General features: G+C 37.5%; 1 protein-coding gene across 2 annotated transcripts in view; it reads right to left on the bottom strand.

Moving 5' to 3' along the window:
* The window catches only part of LRCH2 (leucine rich repeats and calponin homology domain containing 2), a 60,248-nt gene that overhangs the window by 34,833 nt on the left and 11,088 nt on the right, over nucleotides 1–14,327 (bottom strand). For both annotated transcript variants that reach the window (XM_086756738.1, XM_086756739.1), the window contains exons 2-3: nucleotides 4,836–4,980; nucleotides 2,062–2,188 (exon numbers count right to left, since the gene is read on the bottom strand). In XM_086756738.1, coding sequence (XP_086612864.1) covers nucleotides 2,062–2,188; nucleotides 4,836–4,980 — 272 coding nt within the window. The remainder of the gene's footprint in view (nucleotides 1–2,061; nucleotides 2,189–4,835; nucleotides 4,981–14,327) is intronic.

Raw genomic sequence — 14,327 nt, forward strand, 5'->3', positions numbered from 1 at the left:
TAAACAAACTGCTTTCATAACTACTATAAAGCATACTATCAAAAAAAAAAAAAAAAAAAAAGAAATCCTATCTTTCTTTTTTTTCCACAAAGGGAAGTACCACCATAACAGATCTCACTGTTTCTTCAGTATCTAGTGATTCATGTTTGAGAAACTCAATTCAAAGTTAAACCAATGAATGATGAAAGACTAGTTTTGAGATTAAAACTGTAGCCTAAGAATCAAGAGTTCCTGGTGTAGTTCCCATATCAGTTAAAAACTTCTTGTGCTACTACTGGTAAATTATTTGTATTCTGCTCCTTTTATAAAAACTCTTCTTCCTTAAAAAAACCTTGAACCAACCCACGCAACCGAAAATTTACAAAGAGCAATAGCAGGCTCACCAACTTTCTGGATACAAGCACTAGAGGGTGACAAAGCTGCACCGAGTGAACACACACTACTGCTAATTCTGGCACCAATTTATTTATGTAGTCCAGACTGAGTCAACCACACTGGTACAAGACAGTTCCTAACGATTTTTATTTCTGATTCAATAAAATTGATTTCAGAGACCAGTTTCCTAGACTACATTAAACAGTGATAGATATCTACCTGATAAAAAACCGGAAGCCGATTTTAAAGGCAAGTTGAGTCAATAACCAGAAGCCAGGCCTTAACCAGATGAATCCAGCCTCCTTCTCCACTACAAGCTTCCAGAACTTCACCTTAGGCACTGCTCATCTACTTTTGGCAATGATGATGTCTGCAAACAGCTGGATGTCTCAGGAAGTCAGGCTGCTTGGGATCAACTGCTGTGTATCTATTTCAAGTTCTTCTCTGTCCACGTCACCAAGCTTAAGATGTGATTCCCTTCCTAAAAGCATCTTTCTAGCACATGGCTTAGTTGTCAACTTTTTTTTTAAAATGTAGATATTACTAATGTTCAAAACAGGTCTAAAACAGGTACTGTAATGAAACTCTCTAGTGTGTCGTCAATCTGTGTCATCAAGCACACATTTTTGGTTTCGCCATTTTGAAAAATAAGCCAAATATACTACAACTGCAATTCTGAAAAACATTTACTTCCTGTAAAAAACAGCAGTGATTCCACCTTGAAATCCTACGACATTGAAGTGAACATAAGGAATTCCCCACCAAAGAGTAGAAGACATTAGAAAAGCCTCACAAACATTCAGAATCTCTCACATTACTTGCACATTTTTAAATGAATGTTGATTTGTAGTTCAGAAATTAGGTCATGTTAAAAGAAATCAGAAATCTCCACCGCATACACAGCTACTCTAGAAACAGGATAAGGATTGCTTGCAATGACCAAAGAACTCAGAGAAAAAAAGAATTAAAAAAGAAAATCAGAGCTAGTCCAAGTGCCAGGTCAGTGAATAATTGTGCATAGTTCTCCAAAACACAAGCTTAACAGAGTAATGATGAGAAAAGTCCAGAATATGAAGAAATATAAAGAAAGTAATGGATGACAAAGCACAAAACTTCAGTATATCATCAGATAAAATAGTGTTGCACAGACACATCAACTGTGATTATCACACATCCTTCTTTTCACCCCAATCAAAACAAAGGAATAGCAGAAATGGGGCTGGGGGGAGAGCGGAACACCACAGAACAAGACAACAATGACTAAATGGTATAAGAGTACAGGGTAAATAAAGATGAACGCTTCAACTGAAAAGAAGATTCCTGAAAACATATAAGAAAAATAAATAGAATTATTATTACTGTAAGGAAGATAAACAGAAAAATTCACCATTCTTTAACAAAATACAAACAAGCATGGGACTTAAATGAAAGAATCTGAAGAACCTTTTTATTTATGAACCCCTTAAGCTCTAGTTAACCCAACACACAGATTTGTGTTTAACTCCATTTTTCAAACTATACAACACATTACAACTCTAACTTGAGCTCAAACTAAGAAAAAGCAGTAACTGAGTCTATATTTTGTAGTTCTATACTTTAAGTTATTAATTTATATTTTTCTTATACTGTAAATAAACTGATTATAGTTTAAGTTTACTTAGTAAAATGGTCCACAATTGTACTTACCAGCTCCATTAGATCTCTCAACTTTCCAATTTCTTCAGGAATGGAGACCAGCTTATTATTACTGACAACCAAGACTTTAAGTGGAAGATCAAACAGGTATTTTGGCAGCGTTGACAAAAGATTTCGACTTGAAAGAAAGAAAAGCGAACACACAAGGCTAGATTACAATCTTCTTTTTAAGCCTGACAAGGAGTCTAAGACGCAAACTGTACAACTTTTCTCCTGTTCCAGAAGATATTCTCCACCTATTACAATTTGATCTAAATTTAAGTTATTATCTCCATCGCTAATTCCTTGACAGGTAAAGCCTCTCTCTGATATATGAATATTAGGTTCCCATCTCACTTGATGAAATTAGAATGTGCTATAACTGAATCTAATACTAAAATGTATACATTTTATATTTTTTTAATGTGTATATTTTAACAGATATCTGTTAAAAGAAATGATGTTTGCTTTTATTCTGCTTTCCAATACCTTCAGAAGGACCACTGATCTGACGGTGTCTACCAATATAAAGCCCATGTTCTCAGCAAACCAGAACTTTATAAAAGGCCATTGCTTCTCAGGTCATGTGGTCACATCATTTGTGAGCCATCACAAAAAGCCACTAACAGCTATTTATTACTTCGCTGAGCACTAGTCTGGAAGGTAAGTTTTAATTAAAATTAATTTTTGTGTATATCATTCTCCAACTGCATGAACATATGCCTGCTTTGTACACAAGAAATATACTGTTACTGACAATTTGATTTAAATCCGTATTGGAAAAAACTACCAACTATGGACTGCCACTGCCAGAAGTAAATAGAGTTTTTCTAATAAGGTACTTGTACATTTTAAAAAGCCATTGGAAAACCAGCTTGTTCAGTCAGATGTGGTATGAAAGCAATTCCTTTCATATAGAAAAAATTTCAGTTATTGTTGTTGCTTTAAGTAGAGTCATGTAGAGGCCAGAAGTTCTATTTGAAAAAAAAAGCACCCCCACCTCCCCCGCAAAAGAAACAAAAAAAAAAACCCCCCAAAAAAACCAAAACAAACACATACCCCACAAACTTGAAGGGGAAAAACAAACAAAAAAAAAAAAACAAAAAAAAAAGGAAGTGAAGATGTGAAGAGGCTGAGCAGGGGCAGAGAGGGGAAGGCGCGAGCCTTGTGGCCCTTACCCTCTGGCCTCTCGCCGGGCAGCTGTCTGGGCTCAACTTGGCCGCAAGAAGTGGAGAGGAGATGAGATGTGAAGACAACCTGAGAGGCGTCTGCCTGCCTGCTGTGAAGAATTTCTTGTGAGAGGAACGGCTGCAGACGCCAAGGTCAGTGAAGAAGGAGGAGGAGCAGTAATGCTGCTCCTGGCAGAGATTCCCCTGCAGCCCGTGGTGCAGCCCATGGTGGAGCAGGCTGTGTCCCTGCAGCCCATGGAGGCCCACGGAGGAGCAGAGATCCCCCTGCAGCCCATGGAAGACCCCACACTGGGGCAGGTGGATGCCTGAAGGCAGCTGTGGCCCATGGAGGGCCTGCTGGGGCAGCCATTCTGGAGAGACTGCACTCTGTGGAAGAGATGACCCAAGGCGAAGCAATTTCATGAACGACTGTAGCCCGGGGGAGGGATGCCACACTGGAGCAGGGGAGGAATGTGAGGAGTTCTTCCCCTGAGGAGGAAGGAGTGGTGTAAAGCGACTCGTGATGAACTAACCATAACCCCCATTCCCTCTTCCTCCCTGTGCCGCTCGGTGGGGGGAAGGTGGTAGAGATAATGTTAAGCCTGGGAAGAGGGAGGCATGGGGGAGGTTATCTTGTTCTCTGTCTCTATCCTGCTTTGTTTTTAGAAATAAATGAATAGTTTTCCCCAAGTCGAGTCTGTTTTGCCCATAACGGTAACTTTAAGGATTTTCTCCCTGTCCTTATCTCAAATCTCTCTCTCTGTTCTCTCGGAGGGTGGGAGGAGTGAGAGAGACTGTGTAGTCTGGTCCAATCCGGGCTAAACTACTACAATCATTAACCCTCTTTAGAATTGTCACAGACTACTCTTAAATTATTGCTATAGGTACTGACATCTACAGATTCCGAGACCTAGGTTTTGGTTTGGTTGTTTTTGTTTTTTTTTTTTGTTTGTGGGATTTTGGGTTTGTTTTTTTTTTTACTTTTTTCTTTTCCAAAGCTTAATTCACAAAGTTTTTTCAAAATACATTCTGGAACAAAATCTCACATGTTAAATAGCTCTTAGCTGAGAATACTGGTTTGGTCTCGATGTAGTCAATACAAGAAACAAGGAATATTGTAGAAAATAGGGTCTTGGCTCTTTATGGGAGGCTTCTTTTAGATTCCCTCTCCTTCCAGAGCTCATATTCATCTTCTGTTCTTCTGAGAAGATCCAATCGCGTAATTTTCCAAGTTTAACAGCAGCAACACAGCAATGGACATAAATAATGTGCAAAGTAGGGCCTTCACACAGAGTAATCTACCCTCTTGAATGCAGCAAATTTTTACATATGTCATTTCTAAATATTGTCTGCAAAGAAAACTTTGCAAACTCTCATTATCCTCAACTACCACAGTTTACTGACTGACATTTTGTAATACAGTCCATTCCTTCTCACAGAAGAAGGAACAACCGCTGGCCCTAAAACACCAAGGATAAGGCAAACAAACAACAGAATAATTTTATCTATCTGGGCAAAAATGAAGGCATAAGGGCTCTCAATGACCTGATGAAATGGAATGCCACTGATCCAATGAGATAAGTTATATAAAGACCAAAAATAACAAGCATCACTCACCTAATGTTAAGGTAGGTAAGCATTTGCAGGTTTTTAATAGACTCTGGAATGGATTTGATGCAGTTGTGATATAAATTTAAAGTTTCCAGTGGTGCAAACATCCAGACATCAGGAGGAATTTCAGTAAATCTGTTCTTTGAAAGATCTAGAATAAAAGAAAATATGTATATATCCTTTTTTAGTAAAAAATTTCAATGCAATAAGAGGAGATAAAACTGCCCACTGTTATTCTTGTCACGCTTCTAAAAATTAAGGTGTTGAAAGAAGTGTAAAATAATTCAGTTTTACCAGATGCTACTGCATCTAATACATAAAAAAAGACTTAAAATACTAAAGATTATTGTTTGATATGCAGTTATAACAGAAAATAGGAAACTGATAGGTATTCAAAAATATATTACCCACTACATAATTAAGAACATTGAAAATTCAGCTGAATATCAATTATGATTGTCCCTCATCTATCAGCCTTTGTTCTGTGCAACTGATGGGTTTTCTTCTCCCATTCTAGGCACAACAGTAAGACAAGGTACAAACCCAGTAAACATTACTTTTCCTGTTTGACAGCTACATTAGAGTCTAATTACATTGTACAAAATACTTGCAATGCTAAAGTCAAGCTTGCAAAAATTTACATATTTATTTTACTAAAGAACTACAATTCTCATCTAAAAAATATTCTTTATCGCAAACACAGCAACTGAGACATTCTCCAGCTACACACTTATAACTTAGCTAAAACGAGAATGAAGTCACAAAAAACAATGTCAAATACTTTCAGCTATAAAAATAAGGATTCAATTTAGCCTAGCCTAAGAGCAGAAAGAGAAGGTATCTTTAACAATGGAAACATACTACTAGAGATATTTTGACAATGCACAACTATACTATTATGCAAATCTGCATGCAGAAGTTATGAAAAACTAGCACGCTACAAAAATGCATGCCATCTCTTACTATATAAATCTTTAATAAGACCAGAAAATTCAAGTGGGATGTGATCCACAAATACTGGAAATTATCAGTTAACTACCAAAACCTGTGTCATAATGTCGTGGTTTTGTTAGTGAGGGGGGGCCTAAGGTGGTAGCTTCTGTAGCAAACTGCTAAAGTCGCTCCCCTTTGTTCAGTGGACTCGGCCGGGCCTAGGGCAGACCCGCTGCTGGCCAAGGCCAAGCCAATTGGTAGCAGAATGTCTCGTGATAACGCCTCTGCGATAACGGATTTAAGAAGGGGAAAACAGAAAAAAAGAGAGAGAAGAGAAGATGTGAAGAAGCTGAGCAGGGGCAGAGGCGCAGGGGGGAGGCGCAGGCCTCATGGGCCTTGCAGCCCTCACCCTCTGGCCTCTCGCCAGGCAGCCGACTGGGCCTGACTCGGTCCAGCCCGGCTGCAAGAAGTGGAGAGGAGATGAGAAGTGAATGAGATGTAAAAAGGATCCTGAGAGACATCTACCAGCGTGTTGTGAGGAACGGCTGCAGGCGCCAAGGTCAGTTCAGAAGGAGGAGGAGGAGTAATGCGGCTCCTGGCCAAGATTCCCCTGCAGCCTGTGGTGACGACCATGGTGGAGCAGGTTGTCCCCCTGCAGCCCATGGAGGTCCACGGAGGAGCAGAGATCCACTTGGAGCCCGTGAAGGACCCTGTACCGGGGCAGGTGGATGCCTGAAGGCAGCTGTGGCCCGTGGAGGGCCCGCTGGGACAGCTGTTCTGGAGAGACTGAACTCCGTGGAAGAGATCACCCACGCCGGAGCAGTTCCACGAAGGACTGTGGCCCGTGGGAGGGACCCCACGCTGGAGCAGGGGAGGAATGTGAGGAGTTCTTCCCCCGACCATGAAGAAGCGGTGTGAAACAACGTATGATGAACTGACTGCAACCCCCATTCCCTCTTCCCCCCTGTGCCGCTCGGGAGGGGAAGGTAGTAGAGATAATGTTAAGCTTGGGAAGAGGGAGGGGTGGGGGGAGGTTATCTTGTTTTCGGTCTCATTCTTCTGCTGTTTGTAGTAATAAATGAATAGTTTTCCCCAAGTCGAGTCTGTTTTGCCCGTGACGGTAACTTTAAGGATTTCTCCCTGTCCTTATCTCAAACCTTGAGCCGTTTTTCCTTATATTTTGTCTCCCTGTTCTCTCGGAAGGTGGGGGGAGTGAGAGAGAAACTGCGTAGTCTGGTCCGATCGGGGCTGAACTACGACACATAAAAAAAAAAAATCCATGAAACTATCTTGGAAGAAAGAGAAATTTACTTGAGAACGACTGTCTACTTCTTTTGAAAGTAATCCTGGTTCCCAACCCAAGATATTTCAAAAGGATGTGGTTTCTCAGAAACGCTGAGCAAACTCTTAACAAAGAAGCAATACAGATCCCTTGCTATTTCAGGCTTTAGTTCTCAGTTTTTAACATTGAGAAGCCATCCATACAGTGTGCTGCAGATGCTCATCAAATAAAATGGACTGGTACAACAAAACATCACTTTCCAGTGGCATTATTTTTGGAATTGGCCTCAACTTTGTTTCCTGAAGTCTACAATATGTGAAATTCATGAGCTAACTGCCTGTCACTGCATCATTCCATCCTTTCTAAGAAACATTCTTAAGCTAAAGTATCATAAAGCCTTTCTTCAGATCAGAAGCTGACGCTGAATTCTGCAAACTCTAGCTACAAGAGGCAGAAAAAGCAAGATTTAGGTTGCAGGACTGACATTCTTAATGAACTGAAAGAAAAATGGAATAAAGTTAACTAAAATTAAGCATCCCAATTAAAATTAAACAGCTTATTAAAAAAATTGTATAGCTTGAAGTTTTCACAATAATGAGGTTTGTTTTCTGTTTTCCTGTCACATCAATTTTCAAAACATTATAGAAAACCAGCAACTTTCAGATGAAATAATTTTCTGCAAAACCATTTTTAGGTTAAACAAAGGCTCTCTTATTCTAATATTCAGCAGAGTGGGATAACTGTGTGCAGAAAAGATGCACACAGTGTTATTGCCGGCGCAGTTCTACAACCTCCACCACGTGATGAACAATCTCAGATACAATTCCATTCTGAAGAAATCAGCTCTAAGGTTCTTCCTGATTTTGTTTTATCAGCAGCTGGAAAGATAACAGGCACAGTGGAACAAGGATTCCATTTTTTCATTATGAAAGCCAGAAGTTCTATTAAAATAGGAAATGATAGCCATTATCTATCCATAATAAAAATTAAAAGGTAAATAAAGTGTTGGAAGATAGTATGACTCCTCTTTCAAGCAGTTTTTCATTTATTCATTGCAAAACAGTATTAGAATAGCCTCAGGGGTTCAGATCTGTCTAAAGAGATTCAAGTGTATATAGTTTTCCACAACATTTATACCAAAAGCACTTAGAGCTTTTAAAAAAAACAAGTAATGCTATTCTTTATCCAAACTGAAAAATTAATTCTACTTCAGAAATGTTTTCACAATGAGAAAAAAAAAAAAGTATGAGTTCATCTATTACACTAAATAAAATGTAGATGTGAAGCTTATGCAATTTAGATACCCTTTGAAGGCTAATAACTCAATATATGGCTGAGAAAATACTGTAAGAAAAAAAGGAGGAAACTTCTGGAATAGAGTGTTTCTCTATAAACAAGACAAATTTAATCTCAATCAAAATGGAAGTGTGTTGCTGGCATTTAAAATGAGAATGGTTTTGTAAGGGTTAATAGACTGAAGAAGCAAGGAAAGCTGCTAAATGCAGAACCACAGATGATTTAACATGGTAAGTCCTCTAGAAACAAGATTATAGGCTTTCTGTGCTTAACCAGTTTAGACTGGAAAACTCTAAATTGGGGGTGTTATGGCAAGACTAGATAGAAGACACTATCCATGACTGCTCGTGAATCACAGGGTATTTCAATTCACCATCTCCACAGAAACAATAAAGAAGTGAGAAGTATACCATTGCTAAGCTTACATTTAAAAGGGTAACTACAAAAATATGAAGAACTTGGGTGCAGCTTACTTTCTTTTTAACAGAAAGAGTAAAGCCTTTACTGACTGTAAGACAACAATCAAAAGACAATATACTGAAAGTTCAAAAAGAAAGAATTTTAGGAAAACAATGAGAGTTTGGAGGGGAAGCTATTAGAAGTAAGAAGGCATCTTGTATAAATTTAAGTGATGATCAAAAGGAAAGACAAAAAGCTCAAGCTGTCAGGTTACAGCAGTATGCAGTAGGATAGTCAAACAGTATTAACATGATGTTTGCCTTGGTTTTGCGCTTTTCCCTAAGCATTCATTACTTCTTACTATCAGAGGCATACTGCTAGAACAGACTGGCCTTTCATTTGCTCCAATACAATAATTTTTATATTCACACTTGGCATGCGCTACATGTTGAATTTGAAATACAAGGCTTAGCTGGGAATTTACACTTGAACTTCATCTTGCTGTTACAACATTTTTCATAAAAATATGCTTATTTATATTAGCGTGCTTTTTTACTTGCTTAAAGAGTTCAAAATTTTATTTATAAACTAGATTGAAAAAGAAAACAACCCACCTCCTCCCCCCCAAAATCCAGATCTGCTCTCTTAACTTGTAATAGGTACAGATTTTCCTATCCAGCTTTTCTAGTGATGCTCTGGCAGAGTAAGACAATTCTGCAGAAGAAAAAAAGTAGTCTCAAACACCGCAGAAACACCTGCATATGGTGATTCCAGGAGGCAGAAATTTTCCATGTCCACAAAACACTCAGTCACCTTATAGCTCAAATCCTGTGACGGTTAAAATTTATATTGAACAATAACAGCATTAAAAAACCCCCTCCATTTAATTATATTTCACACAGCAATTATTAATTCACTTGATAGGTCAATGGTATTGAATAAATACAGGCAGGCAAATGTTCTTTCTCAGTGTAATGCTCCAAAACCACCTTATGACCACACGTCCCATCAACTATTCTTCTGTTACACAAATATCCTGTCTTTCTTTTTCTCCCACAGCAAACAAAGCCAAGTCTCCCTCCTTGAGGAGGGTCCTATAAAAAAAGAAATTACCAGATTTGTATTCTATCTGATGGAGTTCCAAGTGTGATATCAGCAAAGCTTTACTAATATGTCACCTTCTCGTACATTAAACTTTAAACGCCTTTAACTTCACAACTGACCACGGTAAATGACGGGCATTATTTGTACCACAGTGTTCAAGGAACAGGAAACAGAAAATAAAATTTCAGAAATTAAGTTCCGCTGCACAAAGATATTCTAGATGCTGAAATGTCAAAATAATTGAAAGGAATGAGGCAGTAAATGGATGCATTCTCCTGACTCCCTAAGGAGGAGGAAGGAAAGTTAAATTCAAGCTGCCAAGCATTTAAGGTTAACCAGAAAGCAAAGATGCATGCATGAAATACAGTCAGACTATACAAGTCTAATATCTTAAGCTCCTATGAGTACAAGTTGCCCACCTTCTACCAGGCATAGAGATTCCAGCAGAAAAGTATGAATCCAAAGCTAAGAACAGGTCAGCTTAGCTTGCCAAAGCAGTCCAGCACTTCACCCACACTATGCCCACCATGGACTCCTGGCATACTGAAGTCAACTTTCAAAGCCCTGCAATGTTATTTTATAGGCAGTGAAGAGAATCTCTCACCTACTGCAGATGAACAACAATCAGGGCTTCAAAATTAGGCACAGAAACTCAAAGCTAAGTAGAAAAAGACCCTCCAAATCTCAGTTGGACTGTTGTTACTGTTCATGACTGTGACTCAACAAATAATTTCTCAGCAGTTGCATAAATTAATTAGCTCCCATCCTATTCTATATTAGCCCAATTTGCACAGCCATACCATGAAAGAGTGCTAGTTCAGTCCTCAGGAGAATGTTCCAAGCCTGTATATCTCCTGTTCAGGTATCTTTGTAATACTACAAATCCACAATTTTCACATTATCGTTAGTCTTGCCTTCTTCTATACTGGGAATAATTAAATGCAGATGCTCAGAAATTTTATTAAAAAGAAACACTGATGTGCTAACACTAAACTTGAACCATACACACGTGAAAACAACATCCTTCATTTTACTACTCTGTCAATATCAAGCTTCCAAAGACCCTGAAGAGCTAACAAATTACAAGTGTTTGGACAAAACAGTTTAGAAAATAAATCTACCTGTACTACATTTTCCTCCTCCTTTGTTTTAGCAATCCTGCTTTGAGAAGGTAAAAAAAGCCATGGAAATAGTATATAGTAGTTGTTTACTAGCAAACTGAAGCTGCCAGCTTCTGTGCAATATTTCAGTAGTGAACATCTACATAATCTAAGAATATGATCGGTCTTTAGTGTAATCACTAAGATGATCCTTGTTTTCTATCTTGTTTTAATCTTCAAAAGAGTCACACAAGTACTATACAAATGACATGATCATTCTAATACTGAGGAAAACTGATTCATGAGTCAGCAGGTATTCAAAGGTCCTATTTGAATTTACTGATCTTAAGCTGAAGTCTATAAACCCAATATTAAAGTGACAAACTAGGTATGTAAAAAAAAAAAAAAAATTAAGACAATAGTATGTTTCAAAGTCTACTGAACTTGAAGCTCCTCGCCCAGTTTGTTGAGAAACTAAGAGAGGAAATAAGAGACCTGGCTTTCATTAGTAATCACAAAACAGACACTTAGCAGGAATAAGCCATTTTCATTTTTATGTAAGAATGCTTTCTTCAGTCAGAAAAATGAAATTAACTGAGGCTTCTAGGAGAATTCAGAGAACACCTCACAGAGAGGCTGAAATATCACTGGAGATGCTCAAAACTCAATTGTACAAGGCCCCAAGCAACCTAACTGGACCTGTTCTGAGTAGGAGGCTGTCCTAGACAACCTAGGAAGATCTCTCAGCCAATGTAATTGCAGGATATAAAATTGTGGTTGGTTTGTGTAACAGGAGTATAACCATCTTTGCACTGTTCAGGTATTTCAAATATCAGTTCCTTACGATGGTAAAGAGGAAAACTAAAGATGCATTGAAAAAGCCTAAAATACAGTGATGGAAGCGGGAAAAAAAAAAAGAAAAAAAACAAAACAACAAACAAACAACCCCCCCCCAAAACCAAACAAAACAAAACACCACCAACAGAAAAATCTCCCCAAAACAACATTCACCTAAAAGAAACTTCTTCAATGTGTATCCTGTGTCCAGTTTGCCAAAAACGAAGTGAACACACTAGAGTGTTTTATGCTCCTTGCTCCTATGTTGTTATCTGTTATTGGGGAAAAACCCAAACACACAAGATGACTAAGCCAGAAACCGAACACACTAGATTTGGCAGGAAGAAGAGAGGCTATTCGAGAGGTTTTTTGTTCCATAGATTCTGATCACAAGCTCTTTGCATAAGCTACCTAGCACTCTCCCACCACAAATGAAACAGAACCAGGTTTCAGAAACTACTGATTTATCCTCATTTTCAGGAACCTCAGGAGAAAGTAACTCTTAAGTTTGCCAAACTTAGGTCAAAAGGGATGTCCTTTAGCATCTCTAGCACTCCCCTCAAACTCTGCACCTCCTACTTTCAGGTTCAGAATTTATATCTTAAATGTTAATGCATTACTAGTGTTGTTAAACATAGAAATGTTTGAAAATTTTCCTTCGAAAAGGAAAAAAGAAGCCTAGTTAATTAAATAACTAATATCAGAATTCTTAATATTTACATAGGTTGCAAAATGAAGCATTGAAAACAATTAAAATGTCCACATGTAGAATGATTGTGCATACTGATATAAAAACCAGCCACTTTAATCACAAAACAGACAAAAAACTTTTAGAATTTACTGGGAAAGAATGTTGAAGAATTACAGCAAAATTATTTTTGCACGCAACTATGTATTTCACATACAAAGATATGTCTGCTCTCCAACATTAAGAGCTATGGTGAAGGACTATACAGAACAAACTCAGCACCCTCAGCTCTTACACACAATAAGAAAACTCCGAGATATCTGTCAGACACGCACAGCTCTCAGGAAACTAACTTGACCAATGTACTTTCCTTGTCACAAGGAAAGCTAAATACTTTTAAAGTCTATTGTTAAAAGTTTATGTAGTAGTATTTAAGTTGATTTTTATCTGTTGTGTATACTCTTAAGCAAAATAGAAGCATAGTCTGTCTTCATCTAATCCTTGTGGTTGCTATATATTTTAATAGACATATCAAAATGACACCGAACAGACAAAAACTCAGGACTAGTTCACAAGCCCCATGAACATTTATTATGGAATCACAAACAGCAGGATTTCACACTCTGCAGCAGTCTTCCCACAAATAGGAAGTATCTTTTTTAACAGAAGACACACACACACAACTTGTTATAACATTATGCCTGAGCATTTAACTCCGATGTTGTTTTACTTTCAAAAAATATTAGGCACTTGCAGAAAACAAGATTTCACATATAAGTACTTAATGCCACATAAAAGATCATCCCCTATTTTTTTTAAATACATTGTCAGACCAAATCACCTGTAACATTAACTGTAAAACCTCCCCCCAATCAATGAAACTTTTAGAAAAGTATAAGCCTTTTTAATCTGAGCATGGAGTTAATGTGTAGAAAGAGCAAATCACTTAAAGATTCTACAGAAGCAAAAGATCATTTTAAGAAAAAAGCTTTTTGGTGTTCCTGCTCAAAAGAACTTACTTTAGAAACTGCATGGTTCATATTTTCACATTTAAGTAAGCTTAAATGATGTTACCAGAACTTAATCTTCACTTCATTATTGATATTTTAATAGCTTATGATTAAAAAAAAAAAAAAAAAATCAAGGAAAAGTCTTACACACACTTGGGATTTTCAGCAATGATACACGTGCAGCTAGTTCTACTTCTGTGTTTCTAGTGTTGCTTCCTATTTATCTTAGGCACAATTTTGTGAGGATTTCACTTTCACATACCTCTCTAGCTTTAATATATTGTATTTAATGAGTAACTCATAAGTGAATATGCTGACATTTCAAAACTGAGATTCATCCAGCCATATTACTCAATCCTTGATTTTTTAAAAATGGCAACTCAAGCCAAAGGCACAAAACAGTCCTAGGAACATAGAACAGAAAATTATTTAATTGCACATCCATATCTTCATACTGCATGCAGTTCCTGGCTTATCTCAAAAAAGATACAGTACAACATATATGCACACGCATGAGAATACCTCAGTGTAAGAGGAGATTATACAGAATAGGTTTCATCAGACTGGAACAGACAACTGAGGACACAATCTGTTTTCATTATTTTCAGTAATAATATGAGGCTGCAAAGGAATTTATCAAGTAACAGGTGAAAAAGATTATTAGCTTTTAATAGAGAATCCTGTGCTAGATGCACCTTTTCTATCAATACAGTTACGTTCAATTTCTATACTAGAATAATATTATTCTAATATATAGTATATATATAATTGTCTATATTTTGTCTCTAGTTATATAGTAAATAATCCTACATATAACTATTATCAGAGAAACTGCACATAAATAAGGAC

The sequence above is a fragment of the Chlamydotis macqueenii genome, chromosome 11 (genome assembly GCF_036417535.1).
Source record: "Chlamydotis macqueenii isolate bChlMac1 chromosome 11, bChlMac1.mat, whole genome shotgun sequence".
Taxonomy (NCBI): domain Eukaryota; kingdom Metazoa; phylum Chordata; class Aves; order Otidiformes; family Otididae; genus Chlamydotis; species Chlamydotis macqueenii.